Source organism: Electrona antarctica (assembly GCF_951216825.1).
Source record: "Electrona antarctica genome assembly, chromosome: 11".
NCBI classification, from domain to species: Eukaryota; Metazoa; Chordata; class Actinopteri; order Myctophiformes; family Myctophidae; genus Electrona; species Electrona antarctica.
In genome coordinates, this window is record NC_136792.1 from 8377627 (window position 1) to 8391694 (window position 14068).

Consider the following 14068-nt stretch of genomic DNA (forward strand, 5'->3'; position numbering starts at 1 on the left):
GATGTCAGTGACGTCACATACTAACCATAGCAACCATGCTCACCCGTACAGGCACAAACACACACGGGTACTAACAAAGCCAGTTGTTGGAGTGGTTTGCACCACTCAAAAACTATTGATATTTTTCATTTTCCAACTAAAGTGGGCACCCACTGTATTTATATTGGCCACATGGTGTCTCACGTCGTTAGTGTTTAACTGCTGCCTTAAACAACAACATTTAAAAGTCCATAGACTGCCATTCGATTTACGTCATAAGTGATCTAAACAAACATTAAAAAGCCCATAGACTTGGCTGCCATATATATCAGTACTACTCAGTCATTATTGATTACTCTATAGATGTGCTCCAATCAGCTTTGTTTTGCGGCCGAGCCCAATCACGATTATTTTTCTCACGATTGGCCGATTGGTGGCAGTTGCTGTCGCCTCACAGCTAGAAGGTCCTGGGTTCGATTCCCACTGCGGACGCTGTGGGCGTGTTCTCTCCTCCGTGTCACCAGTGCCCATACCCGAGGCGTGGTTTGCAAAAGGGCCTTTCTTTGTGGAGTTTGCATGTTCTCCCCGTGTCCCCTAGGGTAGGTACCCTCACAAAAACATGCAGTAATCCTGATCTCTAAACTACTTCCCCCTGGCCAGCCGGGCGCCTGATGGAGGGGAAAGGAACTGGTCAGAATAACGTGTTCCTTCCACGCGCTACGTCCGACCGGGGGAAACTCTCCCCTGTCAGGTGAAAAGAAGCAGCTTGGACTACTCATGCATAGAAGGAAGCATGAAGTCAGTCCGCTGCCCCCCCATGTTGGCAGAGGAAGTGTAGCGCCCAGGATTACATTAGATTGACACTGGGTGAAAAAATGGGTTGCAAAATCGTGGGATAAAAATTATATATATATATAAATAAATTAAAAAAAACGATTGACCTGTGTGTGTGTGTGTGTGTGTGTGTGTGTGTGTGTGTGTGTGTGTGTGTGTGTGTGTGTGTGTGTGTGTGTGTGTGTGTGTGTGTGTGTGTGTGTGTGTGTGTGTGTGTGTGTGTGTGTGTGTGTGTGTGTGTGTGTGTGTGTGTGTGTGTGTGTGTGTGTGTGTGTGTGTGTGTGTGTGTGTGTCATGTTTAGGCCTGTCACAAAGATGCAAAACGATATTATACAATATATCTGATTGACGTTTATGCCGCTTAAATGGTATAAAAGATCGATTTCTCCAGATCAGGTAAATTGCCGATCACCGATCGAGTCATTTGGAGTGAAAGTCTTTCCGATCACAGATCGATCGGAGCACCTCTACTTTCTAGATAGTATTTTGCCTGGTACATCCTGTAGGGCTAATATGCACACAGCGGGTGTCTATGTGCCACATGTTAAGTCAGAGTGCATAAGGCAAAAGATGGCTCCTCTGTGTGCCTTTTTGAGGAATGTCCAGCCCTGTCTCTGTGAAACAAAGACGTTACTGACCATGCTGTGCCGTGCCAGATCCAAAACAGGGGCTGGGTCTGTTTACATGTTGTGCATTATGTGCATGTGAGTGTGTGTCACTCTGAGTGCATGCTTGCGCCAAGGGACTGTAGGGCTGGGCAATATTTTGAATTCCTCATTATTTCAGTGAATATTATACAATTCATGGATTACCAAAAACATGCTTTGAACAATATGGGGAAAGGATTAGCAAATAAATAAATAAATCACCTTCTTTCTATCTCTCCATTGCTTACAAGTTTAGGGGAAAAATTATGACAAACTGAATGTTTCAAGAGAATATTGACAAAGGTGATAGTGCATGCACATCCACTCTAGTCCAGGTGCTGGACAAATGACAATACAGGAGAAAAGAGTCTGCAACACTGGCAAAACTCAGCTCCATTGGTTTATTAAGATTCAACGTTTCGATCACTACGATCTTGGAGAAATGGAGATTTCCTGAAGAAGATCCTAGTGATTGAAATGTTGAATAAACCAGTGGAGCTGAATATTACCAGTGTTGCGGACTCAAGAGAATATTGAGACATGGAATTCAGTCTCTGTAAAACGTAAGCATTTTCAAATGATCACCTGGTGGGAACATTTTCATCCCATATTTGAGAGCTTATGACTGTGGAATGATATATTGGGTCATCAATGGTTTTCATGCCAAGGACCTGAGAGAGAAAGGTGAAACCCCCACTGCATATCCAATCTACTTTATTTATAAAGCACATTTAAAACATTGTTGAACCAAAGTGCTGTACACTCGGTACAAAAAAATTGTAAAAATTACTGAAATAAAATACTGAGAGCAAAACAACAATACATAATAGAGTGACAGTGCAACAGTGCAACCATTCTGTGATTGTGATTTGTATTGTTGACCTATTTCTTTCTACCATAGACTATAGAGCAACATTCGTTCAACTTTGACCCCTCTGTCACTTGGAACTATGGCTTTGTACTGCTGCTCTCGTAGTGATACTGGACATAAAAAATAGTTCCATGTGACAGAGACGGGTCAAAGTTGAACGAAAGTTGCTCTAATATGGTAGAAATAGGTCAACAATACAAATTACGCTAGTTTTGTGGATTCATTTATTTTTAATGTGTGGCCCCGCCCCCAAGACTGCCACCAAATGGCCGGAACTACTTAAGTTCCAGGATGTACGGGAGGTCTGTCATTGGTCCTTAGAGGGTTCTTCATCTGTCTTCCCGCCCAAAATGGGTTAATATTCACCAAAACCAGACCACAACTCCTACATGGTCGACTCAGACAATCAATGAACACCTTTGCAACCACTATATTAATTGCAACCACTATATTAATGGCAAGTATTACGTCGAAAAATTTGAAAAAGTGCCTGGTCAGTCGAGCTCAGGACCCTTGTAGATTCAGTGTTTGCCCTAGCCAGAAGCTCATAGTGTGGGGAGGAGAGCTTTCACGTCGGGCCTGTGGCGTTTTTTTTTGTGCCTATTCACGGCCGCCTACTAATCCTACTGTGATGATTGTGTCATGTTTGTGTGGTGGCCCACCACCACACAATCATGCTTATAGGGGAAACACTGATATTCTTCTCTTTGGGAGGTACAAGTTCTGATATGTACAATGGTGCCAACTCATTTAAAGACGTATAAACAAACAACAAAATCTTAAACTCGATCGAGTCGATCCTGTAACGCACAGGGAGCCGGCCTGGTGTAGGGAGGCGAGAACCGGGGAGATTGTGATCATACTTCAGTGCCCCTGTTAAGTTGTGTGCCGAAGACGTCCACAGACGTCCTGGGAAACGTCCCGTATGTAGTGCCCAAGACGTCTGTGGACGTCTTTGCAAAAAAAGAAATGTCAAAAAAAATGAATGTAAAAAGTGGGCACCCTGTTTTTTTTTTTTTGAAAGTGTTGTGTGGGCACACAAAGCGTTAAGAGACGAGCTGCCGCGTTTTGGACTAACTGTAGTCGTAAAGTGCATTACAGTAGTCCACTCGGGTTGAGATAAAAGCCTGGATAAGACGTTCAAAATCAGAAAAGATTACAGCAGACTTGACTTTGGCTAACCGCCTCAGCTGATAAAAGATGGATTTAACAGAGTTAACTCATTCGGCGTCTAGATCGCCTTTTGACGCCTCCTGTGTAAACTCCCTCTGCACCGAGATTGAGAAGAAACCCAAACAACGGAAATTAATATTATGCTGTCTATGCCATGGGGACACCATTTTTAGTAATGTAATATCTCGGATTCTTCTATTTGGGTCAAAACAAGCTTGATTTGCGCCTCATTTCTCTAAACGATATGATCCTTGGTTGGGTGAATTAAATAACAATCGCAGCACCTGTTACATAGCGAGAATTCGGTTTCCGAGTGACACTGCTTTCAGAATAAGATGCTTCACCTATTGAATGACTGAATGGCACCCTGGGTCACCACCAGATGGCGCTTTTGGCCGTAAATGAGTTAATCCGTTTGTCAAACTTAAAATCACAGTCCAATTTGACACCAAGGTTTGTTACCACCCGTTTTAAAAATGGCTGCAGGGGGCCCAGATCCAGAGAGGTGTCACAGACATTGCTGGGTCTGAACACCATGTCTGTTTTACTTTCATTAAAATGTAGGAATTTGGGCCATCCAAGCTTTTGTCCTTCAGACATTCCAGCAGTGTGTTCAGGGAAGTGGTGGGATCTTTTTTATTCAGGCAGTAAATCTGCTAGTCATCTGCGTAGAAGTGGGAGGGAATTCCATGCTTTAAAAAAGAAAAAAATCAAACCTAGAGGGAAAATAGGATGGGGCCTAGAATTTAGCCCTGCGGGACTCCACATGGGAGAGGGGCAGAGGACGATGTGGAGTCACCTAGGGCTACAGAACAATCTGATAGGACCTGAACCAGTTTAAAGCTGTGTCTCCGATACGCACACACTACACTCACACTCTAGACAGGAGAGGGGAATAGTGTGTTGTAAAAGTGTCGAATGCAGCCGTGAGGTCTCAAAGCAAAAGGGTCGCATATTTTATAACATTGTGTTGCACATAAAGCAAAACATAAAATTATTATTTTTGAGTGGTGCAACCACTCCTATAGACGGCTATGTTTGTCCCTGCCTGGGTCTGTCTGTCTGAGCACGAAATAGCGTTTGGTTGGTTTTCACAACGTAACACTGTTGCGCAGCCTAACACTGTAACACACACACACACACATTAACGGTATATATGATGATTTGGGGTATTACAGTAGCAGGGTTCCCCAATAGGCGGCCCGCGGGCCGCCTATTGGGGGGAAGAATTAATTTTTTCCCCCCCCCCTTTTTTTGGGGGGGGTGGGGTCCCATATATAAATGGCATTAAATGGGGGTCTGTAGCCTATGCATGTCAAACTGGGCATCCTTTTCAAATGGGGTCCTGCCCTGAAAATTCATTTTCAGGGCAAGACCTCGACCTCAGGGGTGCGGACTCGGCCCCCAGCCTGGTACCCTAGTCAAAATATGGCCCTCGAGGAAAATTAATTGGGGAACGTATAGTAGAGGGATGCCCTGGGGCCCCCCACACAGTAACACTGTCATTTCTCAACCGTTTAGGACGTGGGACGGCTCCCCGGAACCGGGCTGGCCTCCTGGGTGCGTTCCGGGGGGGAGGGGGGTATATGGATGTTCCGGGGACCCCCGCACAGTACACTGTACAGTAAACTATAACAATAAATGTATAGTTGCACCGCTCAGTTCACACAGGTGCGATTTCTGGTATATAACTTTGTAATGGTACACTCTTGAAAACAAAGAAGATATTGCATTGTGTGTTTGAGTGAGCTGACAGGCCCTTTTTGATGTCGGTCAATCAAGTCAAGTTGCCTTAATTCCAGTGGCAGATGCCTATAATTTATATTTAAATTGTATATTTCTAGGGGCATGTCATGTGATCTACTTGCACATCCTTGATCACAATCTACCTTTTGGGCACCCCTGCCGTAGATGTATAGCAATTGGTCTTTATAGTGTTTATGATCGATCAAGTCGTGATGCTACTTACATTAGCACTGGGTTGCTACTGTAGGTGATGTTGTCAACACTAATATAGCGCGCCATCTTGAACTGCGCACGCATCCGCACCCACTGTATCCGTTTCTTTCGATCGCCTTTATCTCCTATTCCTTCCTTGTCCCAGATGGCATTTCTGGTCAAAACGAGCTTTATTTGTCGGTCCATAGCCAACGCTGTAATGGTCGTGGTGATCCTTTGTTGTGTCCGAGTGTGAGACCGGATTTGGTCCGTCATAACACTCACTCGAGTCCTAAGTAACATCTGGTCGCGTGTTTTGGCTCCTTCAAAATAAGGGTAAAACGGAGAAAATCCTAACAGTATACAGGTAAATTAATGAATTAATCCTGGCAGCCAGACGGTTAAGAACGGAGTACAGCTGAACAAATACTTATACCCTATCATGTATTTACTGTAGTGTAGCTTACTAGGATTCCCCAAGGGTCTCTCTATACTTGATCCCCCTATACTTGGCACTGGGTCTGACATGAGTTGACATGCATATTTTATCAAATATGAGTATACATACAATCTGTCACCATGTTGAAAGAAACCACAGTAAAAATCACACTCGTGTGAAGTGAGCGGGTGCCTTTCATCACAATGATGATGTCAACAACATGACGTCATGGACATTTTGCGCTCAAACGGACATTCTGTGACAGACAGACAGACAGACTGCTAAAAAAAAAGACCTGGCGCCCCTATTTTGCAGATGTCGTCATTACGTCATAGGTGAATATGTAGAAAATCTTTATTTAATTTTTTCCCCATGATTTTGCCATCCATTTCTTCACCCAGTGTCAATTATCTAATGTAAGAGCAGCAGACTGACCTCATGCTTCCTTCTATGCATGAGGATTCCAAGCCGCTTCATTTCACCTGACAGGGGGGAGTTTCGCCAGTAGGACGTAGCGCGTGGAAGGAACACGTTATTCCAACCAGAAAAAAAGAAACGAAGAAGCGCTACGTGGGTCCTTTATATGTAGAGAGAACTGTTGACAGGTGCTCTTTGGAGAGGGTTACATATAGCAAAGCACAAGAGTTCTTAAAAAGTTCTATACCTTGAGTCAATGTCACTGTGGAAGGAGATAGAAGGTGGCGAACTTAAAAGAGGGTCCAAGGCAGCTCTGTCCAGTAGAAGTAGAAAAATCCTTTATTTCATTGATTAGTTAAATATTAAAAACACGACCAACGCGTTTCGGGCTGCATGTTATTCCAACCAGTTCCATTTCCCTCCATCAGGCGTCCCCCGGCTGGCCAGGGGGGAGGCAGTTTAGAGACCAGGATTACTGCATGTTTTTCGTGAGGGTACCTACCTTATGGGACACGGGGAGAACATGAGAACTCCACACAGTAAAGCTAAGCGTATTGATGTATATGAGCACACCACGTCATCAACGCCGTCGTACAACAAAGTATACCATAGGGCTTCAACCCCTTCCTCTCTCACCCATCCTTCCTTCCACGCAAAGTCGAGGTGCATGATTATTGTTTGTGGCAATTTTGCTTTATATTGACACGGGACATTAAGGGTACTAGACAGACTATAATCAAGCTATAATCAAACTGGGTACTTGGGCACTACATTGTCTACTCTTATTGTGTTGCAGCATCATCACCCTATTCTTATATAAATCCGTTTTATTTGAGTGGTGCAGCCGGCGCCGCTCCTATGCACCGCTTTGTGTGTGTGTATACGTCTGTCTGTCCGTTTGAGCACGGAATCGATGACTTTGATTGGCTGATGTATGATGGCGTTCTCATCATCATGCTAAAAAGGCACCGCTCACTTCACACAAGTATTATTTCTTTTGAGTGGTGTAAACCACTCCTACAACTGGCTTTGTTTGTTTTTGAGTGGTGTAAACCACTCCTACAACTGGCTTTGTTAGTTTACGTGTCTGTCCGTTTACGTGTCTGTCCGTACCAAAAAAATGAGCATGGTTGCTATGGTCATCCAGTTCACACGGGTGTGATTTCATTACGTCAGACATTACGTCAGACCACAGCTGATCAGTCTATATAAGACCTTACACCACTCAGTTCACACGGGTGTGATTTTTCTATGAGACTACTGCACATCATGGTGGAATGTCATTGTTGCGTGTTCGAGTTGTGCAGTTGAAGTGTCAAAGCTTCTTGGTGAATTGTTTATGTCAAACAAACTACCCACTGATCGGAAGTTCACATGGACCCTCCCTACCAATAGTCGGTGTCTTATGTGTGTTTGTTTGTGTGCACTGTGCACGTGCGTGCGTGCGGTATAAGGCGAGGCTTGAGGACAAGGCTTCTTTGTTCCTCCACTGTAGGATGTCTACCCCCCCCCCCCACACACACACACACACACACCCCATCTCTTTCTTTTTTTCTGCTCTCACTCACTCTACTGTTTCTGTCTCTCCTCTCTAATTCTCTATCTCTCTTTTTGCTCCCTTGCTATTTCTGCTCTCCTCTCCTCTCTTGTATCTCCCCTTCCTGTCCATTGACGGCTTATGTCAACACAAAGCCTAGACTAACACAAAAAAAGCAAAACTGTCATTATCTAATCGGATATAGTGTAATCATTTATTATTATGTTTGTTACACCATAACAAAAAACCCCACTAGCAAATAATCATTTTATAGAAGCACATGCAGAAACTATAATGGTGTAATAAATGTTGGGGTGTAAAGTCGCTTTTGTTATTGAACAAGCTTTGTGATCAGTCATCCATGTGCTGTTACTGGACACTTGACAACCCAGACATCCTAGCATGACTGCAGCTACTGTGTTCTTCTCTTCCAAGCTTCCCATCAAAGCGGGACACCAGAACACCCACACCAAAGTCAGCACAGAGCACAACAAGGAGTGTCTGATCAACATCTCCAAGTACAAGTTCTCCCTGGTAATCAGCGGGCTCACCGGCATCCTCAAAAATGTCAACAACATGGTGAGTGTTGAGTTAAAAAACTATTCAGGAACAGATTTGTTTCCCTTTTTTGTCAAGGAAGCATTTATCACCGTTGCGCTGCTATGGGGTGTCCCCAAACGTAATCATTTGATTGGAATGTGCACATGTGCAAGGAAAGGACTGTGGAAGATTTCTAAGATTCATAAATGATGATGCGTACAAAAAGATAGAAGCTGGAGGGGGAGGTGGTCAACAGGGCCGGGGGGACACCTGTCAATCTCAAACGCACCTGACTTCTTATTAAGCAAGATAAACATGCAAGCGCCACTGCTCCCACTCTAGGGGATTAAGTGTGCTTTTGCCTAACTGGTAGTAGATTTGGATTAGGGGTTCCCTTGGGTTATGATAACCAGCTGGGTTTCTGCTGTCCAGTGATATTCCATTAGACAATGAAGAAAATACACAATGACAAGTTGCAACGATTTATATGGAATTCAGCCTATGCTGATAATAAAGTCTATCTGTAAACCATTAAGAGTGGTACTTTAACCCATTTTGGGCAGGAACCCCTTTTGGTGTTAGCATTATGTTATGCTTTAGTTATTGAAAAATAGCAGATCTACAAGATCAGAACCACCGACATAGAAACATAGCTTTTTCAGAAAACTGTCAGGATGTAGAAGACATTTTTAGAATCTGATCTCAGGTCAAAATGGGTTAAGGAACCTTTAAAATAAACATAACCATGCATTTATGAGCTTTGGTTGACGTGTTGCATTCTAAAACATAAATTTTGTGTGTGTGTGTGTGTGTGTGTGTGTGTGTGTGTGTGTGTGTGTGTGTGTGTGTGTGTGTGTGTGTGTGTGTGTGTGTGTGTGTGTGTGTGTGTGTGTGTGTGTGTGTGTGTGTGTGTGTGTGTGTGTGTGTGTGTGTGTGTGTGTGTGTGTGTGTGTGTGTGTGTGTGTGTGTGTGTGTGTGTGTGTGTGTGTGTGTGTGTGTGTGTGTGTCTCTCGCAGCGGATATTTGGGGATGTCCAGGAAAAGAACCTCTACCTCTCACAGCTCGTCATCCTGGACACACTGGAGAAGTGCCTGGCTGGGGTGAGCATTTATTTCTCCTCCTTCTGTACAGCAAGACACCTCAAAACCCCTAATCTCAGGACATTGAGTCTAGTGCTCTTAACTCACTATGCCATCGAGGTCGCTGGCTGAACTTGAAAGTTAGCCAATTATGATGGAATATGAAATATCAGACAGATCCGTCTTGAACACATGACTATAGAGATAGTGTGTAACGATTTGCAGGATTTTTGGACAGAATCTGAAGGAGTAATAACAAATAATGGGTTTTTCAAAAGTCGGCCTCCTGGTGGCGCTATAACAGAAAATCTGTGGCCTAGGTTCATCGTTGGCATCCAGGGAGTGTGTGTGCAAAATGTGGCATCGACCGGGTTAACGGTGCCGGAGATTAGCTGGTAACAGACACACACACACACACACACACACACACACACACACACACACTCACGCACGCACGCACGCGCGCACGCGCGCGCGCGCGGACGGACGGAGTGCAAAACATACTCTCTCCCCATGCCTTCGGCCTGGTGGAGACAATTGTATCAATAAAAAAGTCGTAAAGACGCCTATACACGTCCAAGGCACCCCATGGTTTTGATTCCAAAGACGTGTATACAGTCATTGGCATAACTCTAAATGCGCTCTGTTGAGCTGCCAACTTGCGCATTGCGCACAAGTAGGCCATGTACATACACCCAGCCGATACATACATACCCCCTATTGACCTTATACCATACCATATACCAACTCGAGCTAGGTTTAAACATGAAAGCATGTTTACAGTTGTTGCACAGAAATTAAGTAATTTTACATGAAAAGTAATGCTACTTTTGCAATGTAGTTAAATAAAAAATGTGAAAAAAGCTTGGGGGGGAAGAGAAATCATTAAAAAAAAAAGATTTTTCGGTCATTTGTCTGGAAAATAATTGTGTTGAAAATATTGTGAAAAATTGTATTGTGAACCTCATATTGTGATACGTATCGTATCGTGATTTGAGTGTATCGTTACATGCCTAGTAATTAGTGTTAAGCATGCCCCCGGGCCCAGTGTCGTCATGTGGCGGATGATAAAAGGCGGCCCTCACTTCCCACAGGTGTGATTTTTTTCTCCTATATTCAGCTACAGTAAACAGTAAATGCCATTGACAATGAATGGAGAATTCAGTGTCTGAGCAAATCGACATGTTACGTCATGATGATGTACGGTGATAAGAGCGCCCCTCACTTCACACGGGTATGAGTTTTACCTCTTCGTTCTACAGTAAAGGGCCTTCAACAGGGGGTCCTCAGAGTTACTACAGGGGGTCCTCAGAGTTACTACAGGGGGTCCGCCAAATCTTTGTGTGATAGGAAGCATTATAGCCGCTTGTAGATGTAGATCGCTTGTAGATCGGCTATTTTAAGGTGAAACACACACAGGTGAAATTTTAAGCTTGTGTAGAGAGAAAATGAGCGTACCAAGTACAGAGCTAACGGTCAAGTTGACTAAATATTGATGTATTTAAAAGGTTAACTATCTGAAAATACACATTAGCATGAAATTACACATTAGCATGACTCCAACTATATATATGAAATCCATGAAAAAGTTTAATCTGCAACAGTTTTATACGGTTTTATTTGTAGTGGGGGGGTCTCTTTCTCAGTTAAAGGTATATTCAGTGATTTGACTTAATTCAAATATCACTTATTTTTCCTTTTTTTCTGGATAATCCTCCCTACTATAGAGTGTGCTGACCATATAAGGAAATCCTCCCTGTCCCCAGTGAGCCCCTGCCCCCTTTCTGAAACCAGCTCCTCGCCACTCGCTCTACACACTTGCCCTCGATATGCGCGTTCACGCGAGGCTGCGCCATATTAAGTGTCGTCCGAAACCAAGCAGCCTTGAGTGGAAGTGGCTTATAAAGCCCTCAAGAGCGAGTCTGTGCCGATCTAGACTCGATTGCCTTGTGCAGCCCTGTTCTCTGTCCGCATGGAAAACGCGACCTACAAATGTAAGTACCACCACAAATAAATGATAAATAAACTCCTCCTAAACAATCTTCATCTGATGCAGAATAGACAACACTCCAACTGATGTTCACAAGGGCTCTTTATTTACCCCACCGTGAAAAAAACGATAAATGAAAGTTATGAAACCACACAAACAAAACAACTTATGATTTATAAACACCATGGATGTATATGACATGTCATTTTTGACACGCTGTATTTCCTTTTTCCATATTAATGAAATCCACATGTCACAAACATACACGATAAAATGCAATATAACTGTACAAACAAAATAACAGGTAACACAATTGCGTGATGGTAACCATGGCAACGAATGGTGTCTGTTTCCTGTTTCTGCACAAGGAGGGCGAGTGTATTTCCAAACAGTTTTTTATACCCAGCACCCTAATCAATGGAACTTGATTCAGCTGGAGGGGCACTTTCTGACGAGGGAACCTCCCGAGAGCACTTCAAGTCAAGGGACTGGTTTCAGAAAGGGCTCTGGGGTCAAAAAACCCTAGTTTCAGTTTTGGTGGCGGGTGGCAAAACCTTCATCCAATTAGGATGAGAGGGGCCTTCCTCCAATCATGATCGAGTGGGGGGCGGGCCTTGGTGCACATGCTGTTGGCCTGTTGCACTTCCCCCCCACTGTAGAGCGTGCATGTGCACATTTTGTTACCGGGGCGGACTGGGTGGTTTTCCAAATCACCCAAATCACTGAATGCTCCTTTAAGGGGTCTGTGGGCTGAAAAAGACCCCTGCCGTATGGGACAAGTACCCTCCCTCTACTTGTCCAACTCCAAAGATAGCGGTTCCGACTAGCCAGGCTCCCTGACAGCCCAACGGTGTGAATCCATCCATCTCCCATTCATCTGCATTTACTTGAAAGCCTTTCGGAAACAAAAGGCATAAAATTATCGAACGTCTCTGTTCTGCGTTCAAGCAGACACGGTCCTCTCTGGTAATGTACTTAAGCCCCCATCAATCCTTGCGCTCCCTCCTTCCTAGAGGTACCTCAGCGACCCGCCAGGCCCCAGATTACATTTGCAGGTGTTTCCTTCACTTGAGTTAGTGCTGGGCCAGGGCCTGGACCAGGGCTGGGCCTCCGATGGGAGCCTTGGCTAGTTTCCTGTATAGGGCTTTTTTTTTTGTATTTTTTTCATTAGCGCACCCGCGGATGGAAGCCAGCTGCTATCCTGCACATACTTACATACTTGTTTAAGCCTCTCTTTTCTCTGTTGTTAACGTCTTTTTCCCTCTCTGTAAAACCAATCGAGAGAAACCTCCCCGTGGTTTCTGGTTCTGATATGTCAATGTATGTTGAGGTCTGTTTTTCAAAGCTCAAAATGTACTGCTTAGAGGCCGTGTAGTATAATCCAGACATCGCTAACGTCTTTGGGCTCTGGATCAAGCTGCCAGCTTCCATTGAATTCAGAGTTTGGAAGCACTCGTTTTCAGTAAAGCAACGTCCTGCTGCCTCCTGCATTATGTGCAAATTCAAAACGGGTGGTACGCAGGGGCAGTTGAGTGATATCTAACAAACACTTCCAAAACTGCAACACTTAGAAAAGGAATCACCTGCAAGGACAGAAAGTAGCTCATAACATGTCTACAGTGGAATTTTATGAAACAAACGATAGAAAGAGGATAATTCAAGCTTTTCGTACAGCTGCAATGTTGGTGATATGAGTTTGACGTTGTTTAACACAATCAGATGGGACTTTTCTGTTTGGATGTCTGCGGATGTCAATTGGACTGTCAATTGGAAAGTGCACCTTGTTAGCACCTTGCCATTAACTTATATGGCAAGATGGCCGCGGTCTGCATATGGCCCATACACTAAAGTACATGTCCTGTCCATGCGAACCCCAAGAGTCTGTGGAGTGGAGATAACTGCATTATCTCCTCTGATACACACTTTTCACCTGACACTGCTGACTTTCACCAGGAGTGCGAATGCGAAATGCATGCAGAGGAACATGCAATCACTCCCAATTAACCCATTTTGGGCGGGAACCCCTTTTGGTGTTTTAAACATTATGTTGTAATCTAGCTATTGAAAAATAGCAGACCTACAAGTTCATAGCGCGCCACCGAGTGGCGCGCTATGAACTTGTAGGTCTGCTATTTTTGAAAAAACGTTAAAATGTGGCTCAAATCTTTCCGAAAATTGTCATGATTTAGAAAACTTTTTTTTTTATTTCGATGTCAGGCCTGAATGGGTTAAGCAACCACCGACCAGTATGACTTGCTAGTGCAGCAACAAGAACACAAACCCTAACATAAACTGGTACTTTCTCTAACCCATTTGTCTCCATCTCTCCATCCTCTTTGTTTCTCTTTCCTCACCGTCTCTCCTTCCCCCCCCTTCTCTCCACAGCAATCTAAGGACTGTTTGCGTCTGGATGAGACCATGCTAGTAAAGCAGTTGCTTCCAGAGATCTGCCACTTCATCCATACATACCGCGAGGGCCACCCGCACGCCGCTGAGCTGCGTGCTTCGGCCTCGGGCGTCCTCTTCTCACTCAGCTGCAACAACTTCAACGCCGTGTTCAGCCGCATCTCCACCAGGTAGCTACAGCGGTGGTTCCCAAACCTTTTCATGTTCTCCCCGTGTAG

General features: G+C 44.2%; 1 protein-coding gene across 8 annotated transcripts in view; it reads left to right on the forward strand.

Annotated features, from left to right (window-relative positions):
* Nucleotides 1-14068, forward strand: part of nf1a (neurofibromin 1a) — a 132194-nt gene that overhangs the window by 2034 nt on the left and 116092 nt on the right. For all 8 annotated transcript variants that reach the window (XM_079514833.1, XM_079514835.1, XM_079514840.1 and 5 more), the window contains exons 2-4: nucleotides 8271-8414; nucleotides 9392-9475; nucleotides 13830-14020. In XM_079514833.1, the coding sequence (XP_079370959.1) occupies nucleotides 8271-8414; nucleotides 9392-9475; nucleotides 13830-14020 (419 nt within the window). The remainder of the gene's footprint in view (nucleotides 1-8270; nucleotides 8415-9391; nucleotides 9476-13829; nucleotides 14021-14068) is intronic.